At 41.2% G+C, this 12,079-nt stretch overlaps 1 protein-coding gene across 12 annotated transcripts in view; it reads right to left on the minus strand.

The window, feature by feature from the left end:
* The window catches only part of LOC120860387 (serine/threonine-protein kinase Nek11-like), a 277,232-nt gene that overhangs the window by 152,263 nt on the left and 112,890 nt on the right, over positions 1–12,079 (minus strand). For all 12 annotated transcript variants that reach the window (XM_040236197.1, XM_040236192.1, XM_040236190.1 and 9 more), the window contains one exon: positions 811–930. In XM_040236197.1, coding sequence (XP_040092131.1) covers positions 811–930 — 120 coding nt within the window. The remainder of the gene's footprint in view (positions 1–810; positions 931–12,079) is intronic.

Below are 12,079 nucleotides of genomic sequence, written 5' to 3' on the forward strand. Positions count from 1 at the left end.
GGTTCTTGGGAAGCACCCTTTCAGGTGTAAACTCTGAACACTAGTGATCTCATACAAGCAGCACTGCCCCCAGACTGTGAAGGGCTTCACTTCACAGAACAGAGCTGCTTTCAGTCTTCTCTCTCAGTTCAGTCGCTCAGTCGTGTCCGACTTTTTGCAACCCCATGGTCTGCAGCACGCCAGGCTTCCCTGTCCATCACCAACTCCCGGAGCCTCCTCAAACTCATGTCCATTGAGTTGGTGATGCCATCCAACCATCTCATCCTCTGTCATCCCCTTCTCCTCCTGCCTTCAATCTTTCCCAGCATCAGGGTCTTTTCCAAGGAGTAAGTTCTTTGCATCAGGTGGCCAAAGTATTGGAGCTTCAGCATCAATCTTCAGTCTTGTCTCTACAGACAACAATTTCCTGCAGGCACATTCTTCTCCCTAAAGAGCAGCCAGGACTCCAGGCAGAGGGGGTTTAGCAAACACCTGGGGAGTGTGGACAGAATAGTGAAGCCACCTTATCATCCCTCACAGGGCTATGTAAAAAAGGTATGGGCAAAAAGGAGGCTTTGTCTGGAGGTTGTCTCTGTATTTTCATTCCTAATAACCTCCCTGATAGTCAATCATTCTTTTCACATAAGACTGAAAGCTTGATATTAATAGTGTCTGATATCTAATCACCATATTTTGAGCGAATGAGTGAAAGAAAAAATTGATAAATATATAAGAATGTACATTTTAATTTTCTCTTGTGGTTTCTGCTTTTCTTTAGTACATTCTTTTAGAGCCCTGAGAGGCAGGCTTCACTAAGGGAAGGTCACTTACTTCAGCTTCCTGGCCTCCTCATCAGCTGCCTGGACCTTCCTCACCCGCATCCTCTCTCTTGGTGTCATCTTCTGCACCTCAGACAGTGCCCGCAGGGTCTGCAGGTGAATCTTTTTTTGCCTATAAGAATAAAGATTCCCACATGCAACCCATCCCAAACATGCTCAGAAAAATTAAACAAGTATTTTACAGAAGTATCATTACACTACTGAGAAGGGAAAAAGATCTCAAGACTTGCCAAGCAAAAACTAATAAACTCTGGGTAGGCAATTAGCCAAGCAGTACTGTGGTTAATTGGCAATATTTTTTAAAATTAGATTTCTGTTTAAAAGCAAATTTTGTACTTTGCAAATTTCTGCTCATTTCACTGACTATGACTGATTTTCATAGTGTAAGATAAATTAGGATCTTGACTATTAAGGAGTAAATAACGATGTGGATAGGACACAAATTGAGAATTAGACAGGGCTGGAATCCCATCTCTCCCATTCATTAGCTCTGCATCCTTGAGCAAGTTACTGAACCTTTCTGAACCTCAGTTTTCTCATCTATAAAGTGAAGTTAAGTTGCTCAGTTGTGTCTGACTCTGCAACCTCATGAACTGTAGCCCGCCAGGCTCCTCCATCCATGGGATTTTCCAGGCAAGAGTACTGGAGTGGGTTGCCATTTCCTTCTCCAGAGGATCTTCCCAACCCAGGGATCAAACCTGGATCTCCTGCATTGTAGGCAGATGCTTTACTATCTGAGCCACCAATGGACTATCACGAGTATTACATGAGATAGTGTATATAGAGTGCCTGACACATAAAAGTATCCCAAAATGGTGCTATTATAATGTGCATGCTCAGTTGCATTCAACTCTTTGCAACCCCATGGACTGTAGCCTGCCAGGCTCCTCTGTCCATGCAAATTTCCAGGCAAAAATACTGGAGTGGGTTGCTCTTTCCTCCTCCAGGAGATCTTCCTGACCCAGGGATTGCACCTGTGTTTCCTGAAGCTTCTTCATTGTCAGGCAGATTCTTTACCACTGAGCCACCTGGGAAGCCCCAGTACTATAACAGCTAAATGTTATTGAATATGCCCTGTCTTCTAGGCTTCCCACAGTAGATATTTTTTTAATATTTTACTTATTTTTTAATTGGAAGAAAATTGCTTTACAATGTTGTGTTGGTTTCTGCCATACAGCATTGCAAATCAGTCATAATTTTATATATATATATATATCTCTTCCCTCATAAGCCTCCCTCCCCTCCCCCAATCCCACCCCTCTACATAATCACAGAGTGATAGACTGGGCATCACACGTTATATAGTGGCAGCTTCCCACTAGCTCTTCATTTTACACATGATAGTGTTGTGTATATGTCAGTGCGACCTTCTCAATTCGTCCCACTCTCTCTTTCCCTTGCTGTGTCCACAACTCCATTCGCTCCGTTTGTGTCTCCTCTCCTTCCCTGCAAATACATTCATCAATACAATTTTTCCAGATTCCATATATATGTGTTAATATACAATATTTGTTTTTCTCTTTCTGACTTACTTCACTCTATATAACAAGTTCTAGGTTCATCCACCTCACTAGAATGGACTCAAATTCCTTCTTTTGATGGCTGAGTAATATATATATATGTACCACGTCTTTATCCATTCATCCATCAGTAGACTTGCTTCCATGTCCTGGCTATTGTAAATAGTGCTGCAATGAACATTGTGGTACACATATCTTTTTGAATTGCGGTTTTCTCAGGGTATATGCTCAGTAGTGGGATTGCAGCATCGTATGGTAGATTTATTCCTTTTTTTTTTTTTCATTATTTTAAAGAACCTTCATACTGTTCTCCATAACGGCTGTAGCAGTTTACATTCCTTCCAACAGTGTAAGAGGGTTCCCTTTTCTCCACAAACTCCCCAGCATTTGTTGTTGGTAGATTTTTTGGTGATGGCCATTCTGGTTGGTGTGAGGTAATACTTCATTGTGATTTTGATTTGCATTTCTCTAATAATGAGTGATGTTGAGCATCTTTTCATGTGTTTATTGGCCATCTTTTTTTTTTTTTTTTTTTACTTTATTTTACTTTACAATACTGTATTGGTTTTGCCATACATCAACATGAATCTGCCACGGGTGTACACGTGTTCCCAATCCTGAACCCCCCTCCCACCTCCCTCCCCATACCATCTCTCTGAGTCATCCCAGTGCACCAGCGCCAAGATTCCTTTAAAAACTGGAAATAGAACTGCCTTATGACCTAGCAATCCCACTGCTGGGCATACACACCAAGGAAACCAGAATTGAAAGAGACACGTGTACCCCAGTGATCATCGCAGCACTGTTTGTAATAGCCAGGACATGGAAGCAACCTAGATGTCCATCAGCAGATGAATGGATAAGAAAGCTGTGGTACATGTTGGCCATCCTTACGTCTTCTTTGGAAACAATCTGTTTAGGTCTTCTACTCATTTTTTTATTGCGTTGTTTTTCTGATTTTGAGCTATATGAACTACTTATATATTTTGGAAATTAATTCTTTGTCAGCTGTTTCATTTGCAATTACTTTCTCCCCTTCTGAGGGTTGTCTTTTCATCTTGTTTATTGTTTCCTTTGCTATGCAAAAGCTGTTAAGTTTAATTGGGTTCCACTTGCTTATTTTTATTTTCATTACTCAAGGAGGGGACTGAGAGATCTTGCTGCAATTTATGTCAAAGAGTATTTCAACACTATGGTTTCTTCTAAGAGCCTATGTTTCTTCTAAGAGCCTATGTTTTCTAATACTCTATGCTTCTTTTAAGAGCCTATGTTTTCTTCTAAGAGCTTTATAGTTTCTGGGCTTACATTTAAGTCTTTAATCCATTTTGAGTTTATTTTTATGTATGGTATTAGAAAGTATTCTAATTTATGTGTAGCTATCCAGTTTTCCCAACACCGTTTTTTGAAGAGGCTGTCTTTTCTCCATTGTATGTTCTTGCCTTCTTTGTCAAGGATAACGTGTCTGTATGTGTGAGGGTTTATCTCTGCAATTTCTATCTTGTTCCATTGTTTTTTATTTCTGTTTTTGTGCCAGTACCATACTGTACTGATGACTGTGGCTTTGAAGTACAGTCTGAAGTCAGGAAGGTTGACTCCTCCAGCTCCATTTTTCTTTCTCAAGAATTGCTTTGGCTATTGGGAGTCTTTTCTGTTCCCATACAAACTATAACATTTTTTCTTCTAGATCTGTGGAAAATGACCTTGGTAATTTGATAGAAACTGCATTGAATCTGTAGATGGCTTTGAGTACTCTAGTTGTTTTCACAATATTCATTCTTCCAATCCAAGAACATAGTATCCCTCTCCATTGCATCATCACTGACTTTGCTCATCAGTGTCTTACAGTTTTCTGCAAACAGGTCTTTTGTCTCTATAGGTAGGCTTATTCCTAGGCATTTTATCTGAATGCAAGTGATTTCTTTGTATTAATTTTGTACCCCACAACTTTACTAAATTCACTGACTAGCTCTAGTAATTTTCTGGTGGCATCTTTAGGATTTTCTATGTACAGCATCATGTCATGTGCAAACAGTGAGTTTTCTTTTCCAATCTGGATTTCTTTTTTTTCTTTTTCTTCTCTGATTGCTGTGGCTAGGACTTCCAAAACTATATTGAATAACAGTGAGGAGCATGGGCATTCATGTCTTTTTCCTGATCTAAAGGAAATGCTTTCAATTTTTCACCATTGAGAGTAACGTTTGGTGTGGGTTTGATGTATACGGCCCTTATTATGCTGAGGTAAGTTCCTTCTATGCCAATTTTCTGGAGAGTTTTTTTTTTTTTTCTTTTATCATTAAGGTGTGTTGAATTTTGTCTAAAGCTTTCTCTGCATCTATTGAGATGATCATATGGTTTTTATCTTTCAATTTGTTAATATGGTGTATCACATTGATTGATTTGTGTGTATTGAATCCTTGCATCTCTGAGATAAAACCCACTTGATCATGGTGTATGAATACTTTTAAAGTGTTGTTGGATTCTGTTTGCTAGAACTTGGTTGAGGATTTTGCATCTCTGTTCATCAGAGATTTTGGCCAGTGATTTCCTTTTTTGTGTGACATCTATGCCTGATTTTGGTATCAGGGTGATGGTGGCCTTGTAGAAGGAGTTTGGGAGTTTTCCTCCCTCTGCAATTTTTTGAAAGAGTTTGAGCAGGATATGTGTTAGCTCTTCTCTAGCCATTTGATAAAATTTGCCTTCAAGCCATCTGGCCCAAGAATTTTGTTTGTTAGAATATTTTTAAGTCAGAGTTTCGATTTCAGTGCTTATGATTGGTCTGTTCACATTTTCTGTTTCTTCCTGGTTCAGTCTTGGAAGGTTATACTTCTCTCGGAATTTGTCCATTTCTTCCAGGATGTCCATTTTATTGGCATATAGTTGCTCATAGTAGGCTCTTAGGATCCTTTGTGTTTCTGTGTTTTCCATTGTAAACTCTTTTTTCATTTCTCATTTTATTGATTTGAGTCTTCTCCCTTTTTTACTGGTGAGTCTGGCTAATGGTCTGTCAATTTTGTTTACCTTTGGAATGAACCAGCTTTTAATTTTATTGATCTTTGCTATTATTTTCTTCATTTCTTTTTCATTTATTTCTGCTCTTGTTGTTGTTGTTCACTCAGTCATGTCTGACTCTTTGTGACCCCATGGACTGCAGCATGCCAGGATTCCCTATCCTTCACTGTTTCCCAGAGTTTGCTCAAACTCATGTTCATTGAGTCCAAGATGCCCCCTTCTCCTCCTGCCCTCTGTCTTTCCCTGCCCTTAATATATCTGCTCTGATCTTTATGACTTCTTTCCCTCTAGTAAATTTGGGGGTTTTTTGTTCTTCTTTTTCTTGTTGCTTTAGGTGTAAGGCCAGGTTGTTTATTTGATGTTTTTCTTGTTTTCTGATGTAGGCTTGTATTGCTACAAACCTCCCTCTTAGCACTGCTTTTATTGCATTCCATAAGTTTTGAGTTGTTCTGTTCTTATTGTCATTTTTTTCTAGCTATTGTTTAAATTTCCTCTTTGATTTCTTCAGTGACTTCTTGGTTATATAGAAGTGTACTTTTTAGCCTCCATGTGTTTTTGTTTTTTACATTCCCCCCCGCCCCGCCCCTGTAATTGATATGTAATCTTATTGTGGTTAGAAAAAAATGCCTGATATAGTATTAGTTTTCTTAAATTTACCAAGGCTAGATTTGTGACCCAAGAAATAATTTACCCCAGAGAATATTCCAGATAAAAAAACCGCTACTGCTTTTGAATGGAATGTCCTATAAGATATCAGTTAGGTCTACTGTGTCATTTAAGGCTTGTGTTTCCTTATTAATTTCTGTTTTGATAATCTTTCCATTGGTGTTAGTGGAGTGTTAAAGTCCCCCACTATTATTGTGTTACTTATTATTTCCTCTTTTATAATTGCTACCATTTGCTTTATGTATTGACGTGCTCCTATGTTGGGTACATATATATTTATAATTGTTATAATTTCTTTTTGGATTGATCTCTTGATCCCTTCACTATTATGTAGGGTCCTTCTTTGTGTCTTCTTTGTCTCTTTCTTTTGATTTCCATTTGCATGGAATACCTTTTTCCAGCCCCTCACTTTCAGTATGTATGTGTCCCTAGGTTTGAAATTGGTGACAGCATATATAGGGGTCTTGTTTTTGTAGCCATTCAGCCAGTCTGTGTCATTTGGCTGGAGCATTTAATCCATTTACAATGTAAATGAATTAATTATTGATATATATGATCCTATTACCATTTATTTTATTGTTTTCAGGGTTTTTTTTTGTTTTTTGTTTTTTGTTTTTTTTTCCCTTGGTAGGTCTTTTCTTTCTCTTGTGTTTCCTGACAAGAGAATTTCCTTTAGCATTAGTTGTAAAGCTGGTTTGGTGGTGCTGAATTCTCATAACTTTTGCTCATCTGTAAAGCTTTTGATTTCTCCATCAAATCTAAATGAGACTCTTGCTATGTAGAGATATATTGGTTGTGGGTTTTTTCCTTTCATCATTTTAAGTATATCCTGCCACTCCCTTCTGGCCTGTAGAGTTTCTGCTTAAAGATCAGCTGTTATCCTTAAGGGGATTCCCTTGTATGTCATTTGTTGCTTTTCTCTTGCTGTTTTTAATATTTCTTTGTGTTTAATTTTTGTTAGTTTGATTAATATGGGCCTTGGCATGTTTCTCTTTGGGCTTATCCTATATGGGACTCTCTGAGCTTCTTGTACTTGGGTGGCTATTTCCTTTCCCATGTTAGGGAAATTTTCAACTATGGTCTCCTCAAATTTTTTCTCATATCCTTCTTTAATCTTCCTCTTCTGGGACCCCTTAATTCGAATGTTGGTACACTTAATGTTTTCCCAGAGGTCTTTGAGACTGTCCTCATTTCTTTTCATTCTTTTTTCTTTATTCTACTCTGCCTCAGTTATTTCCACCATTCTTTCAGTTCACCATTCTTTCAGTTCGGAGCCTGTGCAGTCTGGCACTGCCAAGGAACCCATGAACTGGGGCCAGTTCCCCTGGAAGAACGCATGACCTGCCTCAGGCTGTAGCAAATGCCCGCAGGCCTCTGCCACTACAGGCACTCCCCACACATCCCAGCTGTGTCTGCTGTACCTCTCCTATTCCCCAGCCTGACTGAGCAAGGGAGCCCCGAGCTTTCTTTCTCCTTTGTTTTTTATCGGTCCTCATGTCTTCTTAGTCCGTGCCTCCATTTTAGTTCTGGGATTTGGGATCACCTTTACTGCCGTTGCTCTGAGTCCTTTTCTGGGCAGACAGCCTATTTCCTCTTCATTTGTTTGGCTTTTTTCATTTTTAGCATCCTCCCTCATCTGCCGCATATTTCTCTTTTAATTTTGTTTAATTCACAGTGTTTGGCGTCTTCTTTCCTCGGCCTGCACGGTTGTCGTTCCCGTTACTTCCGCCTCCACTGGGTGGGGGCAGACCAGTGCCTTGTGAAGGTCTCCTGTTGGGTGGGGGGGTGGGGGGGGCTGGAGCCTGTGTTCTGGTAGGCAGAGCTGGATCCTGTCTCTCTGAAGGGCAATTCCATGTCCAGTGGCATGTTTTGGGGAGTCTGTGAGCTCAGTATGCCTTTGGGCAGCCTGTCTGTGAACAAGTAGTGTTGTGCTCTTGTTTTGCTAGTTGTTTGGTGTGATTGTCTGGCATTTGGAGCTTGCTGGTCTTCATATGGGGTCAGGTCTTAGCATTGAGATGGACACCTTTGGGAGAGCTCTTGTTGATTAATATTCCATGTGGTCAGGAGTTGGCTGCTGTCCGATGTTCCGGACTCAGTCTTCCACCTTGGAAATTCAGGCTCAAACCCTGGCTGGAGCACGAAGGCTCCACAAGCCACATAGCACAGAAGAGAAAAAGAAAGAAATAGAATAAATATCAAGCAAACATACAAACAAACAAAAAGAATGGATGGACAAAAACTCATGACAAATGATAAAAGCAACACTAAACATACAGGAACACACAATGAAACTCACACAAAGAAAAAGAAGAAAGAATAAAAAGAGGAACCAACAAAGAAGAGGCAATCAAACCAATAAGCAAACATACAAATGAAAACAAACACTAAAAACTAGAGTAGCAAAAATACAAAACCAAAAACACAGGGGACAATACAATATAATGAAAAACTACTGTAGAAAAAGGGAAAATACAATAAAATAATTTTTTAAAGCATTAAAAAAGGAAAAGTAAGTAAAAAAAATTAAAGAACTAATAAAAAAAAGAACAACAACAGACTGAAATAAAAAATAAAAAAGGCAGAGAGAGTGGTAGTAAGAAGAATATTTTCCTATGGCCTCACTTGTCCTTGCCACATAGTGAGCTCCAGCCAATCTGTCTACTCAGAAAGTCCTCTAATATTTCTAGGAAGGTCTCTGGACCTGCTGGCACTGTGGAGTCAGCTCAGACTCGGATCTGGTCTTACTCCAGCTTGTACTTGCTTCCAAAGTCCACTGCTGCTGCTACTGCTAAGTTACTTCAGTCCACAATTGGCCCCAAAGTCCACAATTGCCACCAAAGTCCACAGCCTCAAGCTAATTGTGGGGATTTAACCTGCTGCATCTGCAGCTACAGAAGTGAATTCCCTTCCTCTTCTTTGGCCACACAGCTCCTCATGTTCAGCATTGGTTTTGGCCCCACCTCTGTTTGTAGGCCACATTCCATTGTTTGTTCCCAGCCCAGACAGTGAAAGTTGCTCAGTCATGTCCGACTCTTTGTGACCCCATAAACTGTACAGTTCCTGGAATTCTCAAGGCCAGAATACTGGAGTGGGTAGCCCGTTCCCTTCTCCAGTGGATTTTCCCAACCCAGGGGTCCAACCCATGTCTCTTGAATTGCAGGCAGATTCTTTACCAGCTGAGCGACCAGGGAAGCAAATGCAGCAGCTGCATAGGGCTCACTTGCTCAGTTGGGCTGGGGAGCAGGAGAGGTACAACAGACACAGCTGGGGTGTGTGAGGAGTGTCTGTGGTAGAGAGGTCTGCAGGGATTTGCTACAGCCTGAAGCAAGTAATATTGTCTCCCCGGGGAATTGGCCCCAGCATATGGGTCCCTCGGCAGTGCCAGACTGCACAGGCTCCCAGTAAGGTATGGGCAGTAACCTGCCTGCTCACAGCTTGGCAGTAGTTGCAGCAGCCTTCACACCCACTCCTGGGGTCATGGACAGCAGCAGCCCATCTTGCCTCTGGCACTTATAAAGGTGGTGTCCTGCCATCTGCAAGCGTTTGGAGTTAGAAAGTCTCTTGTCTCTCTGGCTGGCCCAGGCTTTCCCCTGGACTCCCTCAACTGTGTGTAGTAGCCCCTCAGTCTGTCTTCATTGCAGTTAAACTTGTCCTCTTCCTGGAGCCTGACTCCAAAGACTGAGCCTCAGCACCCAGCCTAGACTCACCATGGCAGGCATGCAAACAAGCATCTGAGGCTGGGAAGTACTGGTCGGCACTGATCCCTGTGCTGAATTCTCTCTCCTTTGCCTTCTGCTCACCTGTTTCTATGCTCCCCTCTGAGGTTCTGAAGCTGCCCCCATTTCCCTCCGTGAAGGGGTTTCCAAGTGTGTGGAAACTTTTTCTCCTTTATAGATCCCTCCCTGAAGCACAGGTGCTGTCCTGATCTCTCTGGCTCTTTTTTTTTTTTTTTTTTCTGATTTCTTTTGCTCTACCCTGTTACATGGAGATTAGCTTAGAGGTCTTCTGCCAGTGTTCAGTAGATGTTTTGTAGGAGCTGTTCCACATACAGATGTATTTTTTATGTATTTATGGGGAGGAAGATGATCTCCATGTCTCACTCCTCTGCCATCTTGAAAGTCCCCCGTCCCCAGTAGGAATTTTCATGGCATAGTGATTAATTGCATGGTTAAGAACATTCACTGGGTTCAAATCCTAGATCTTAAAGTGAAAGTGAAAGTCACTCAGTCGTGTCTGATTCTTTGCAATCCCATGGAATATATAGTCCATGGAATTCTCCAGGCTAGAATACTGAGTGGGTAGCCTTTCCCTTCTCCTTCTCCAGAGGATCTTCCCAACCTGGGGATAGAACCCAGGTCTCCCGCATTGCAGGTGGATTCTTTACCATCTGAGCCACCAGGTAAACCCAAGAATACTGGATTGGGTAGCCTATCCCTTCTCCAGCAGATCTTCCCAACCCAGGAATTTAACCAGGGTTTCCTGCATTAGGCTACGTGCTATATGCCTTTAGACACGTTACTTAAGCTCTCTATGATCATTTAAATTATGACCAACCTAGATAGCATATTCAAAAGCAGAGACATTACTTTGCCAACTAGGGTCCGTCTAGTCAAGGCTATGGTTTTTCCTGTGGTCATGTATGGATGTGAGAGTTGGACTGTGAAGAAGGCTGAGCGTTGAAGAATTGATGCTTTTGAACTGTGGTGTTGGAGAAGACTTTTGAGAGTCCCTTGGACTGCAAGGAGATCCAACTAGTCCATTCTGAAGGAGATCAGCCCTGGGATTTCTTTGGAAGGAATGATGCTAAAGCTGAAACTCCAGTACTTTGGCCACCTCATGCGAAGAGTTGACTCATTGGAAAAGACTCTGATGCTGGGAGGGATTGGGGGCAGGAAGAGAAGGGGATGACAGAGGATGAGATGGCTGGGTGGCATCACTGACTCGATGGACGTGAGTCTGAGTGAACTCCGGGAGTTGGTGATGGACAGGGAGGCCTGGCATGCTGCAATTCATGGGGTCGCAAAGAGTCGGGCATGACTGAGCGACTGAACTGACTGACTGACTGACCTATTTTATAGGGTCACTTTGAGGTTAAACGAGCCAATTCAGGCAAAGAGCTTATACCAGAGCAAAGCATATAGTCATTACCTCTGAAAATGTTAGCCACTATTATTCAAGAGCCTCTTTCTTCAGTTTAAAGTAATGTGCATACGTTAAATGTACTGCAAGGTCTGCAGCCACATTCTTAACGGCATTTGGCTTGACTATAGCCCAATAGTGGAATGCCTTTTGCACTCAACTCCCTCCTGAAGAAACACTATGAGGAAATTTTAATGATTGCTAGGCAGTTCTCACTCTTCTGGAATATAGTTTGGACCAGAACCTCCAGGGGCCATGCAGTTTTCAGGAATACATATGCCCTTAGTCTTTGTAAGACCAAAAAGAACCCTCAAAACAGTCATATATCTTGAACATAACAGTGACAATTTGAAATCAATATCTCATAATGTGAAAGACCGCCCAAAGAATTGGATTTGAGCACACTAAAACTGTAAGCACAGTCAGGCAAATGTTTCACAATTACAGCGCAAATTGATAGCTAAATTAAGTCCATTATTCCAGGTATCTACTATTCTCACGTATCCTGTTAATAAAATAAAATGAGAAGTTCCAAGAATTCTTGAAAAATTAGGTAGTAACCCAAGAAAACTAGGTTACAGGAGCATGCCTAAAGATATATCTCTTAAAGTACAGGGTATTTTAACTGGAAACCATGCAGTAAAAAATGACTGAATACCTTTGATGGACCAGTTCCCTCAGTTTGAATGTGGATATGGAAGACAAACATAGTGCAGTTGAGAAACCACTGGACTGGGAGATAGAGAAGCATATTTGTGTAATTTGGCCTTGAAGATCAAGCTGCCAATGGCTAATGTTCTTACTTCACAGCCTTGCACAGCTCTGGGAGGGACTGTCACTCTCACTGGGTCCTCACAAAATTAGATATAGTTCCGGTAGCAAAATTATAGATTTGGTCTTATCAGTGGTGCCCTTTGGAGTTGTGCA

The sequence above is a fragment of the Oryx dammah genome, unplaced genomic scaffold (genome assembly GCF_014754425.2).
Source record: "Oryx dammah isolate SB20612 unplaced genomic scaffold, SCBI_Odam_1.1 HiC_scaffold_11058, whole genome shotgun sequence".
Classification (NCBI taxonomy): Eukaryota; Metazoa; Chordata; class Mammalia; order Artiodactyla; family Bovidae; genus Oryx; species Oryx dammah.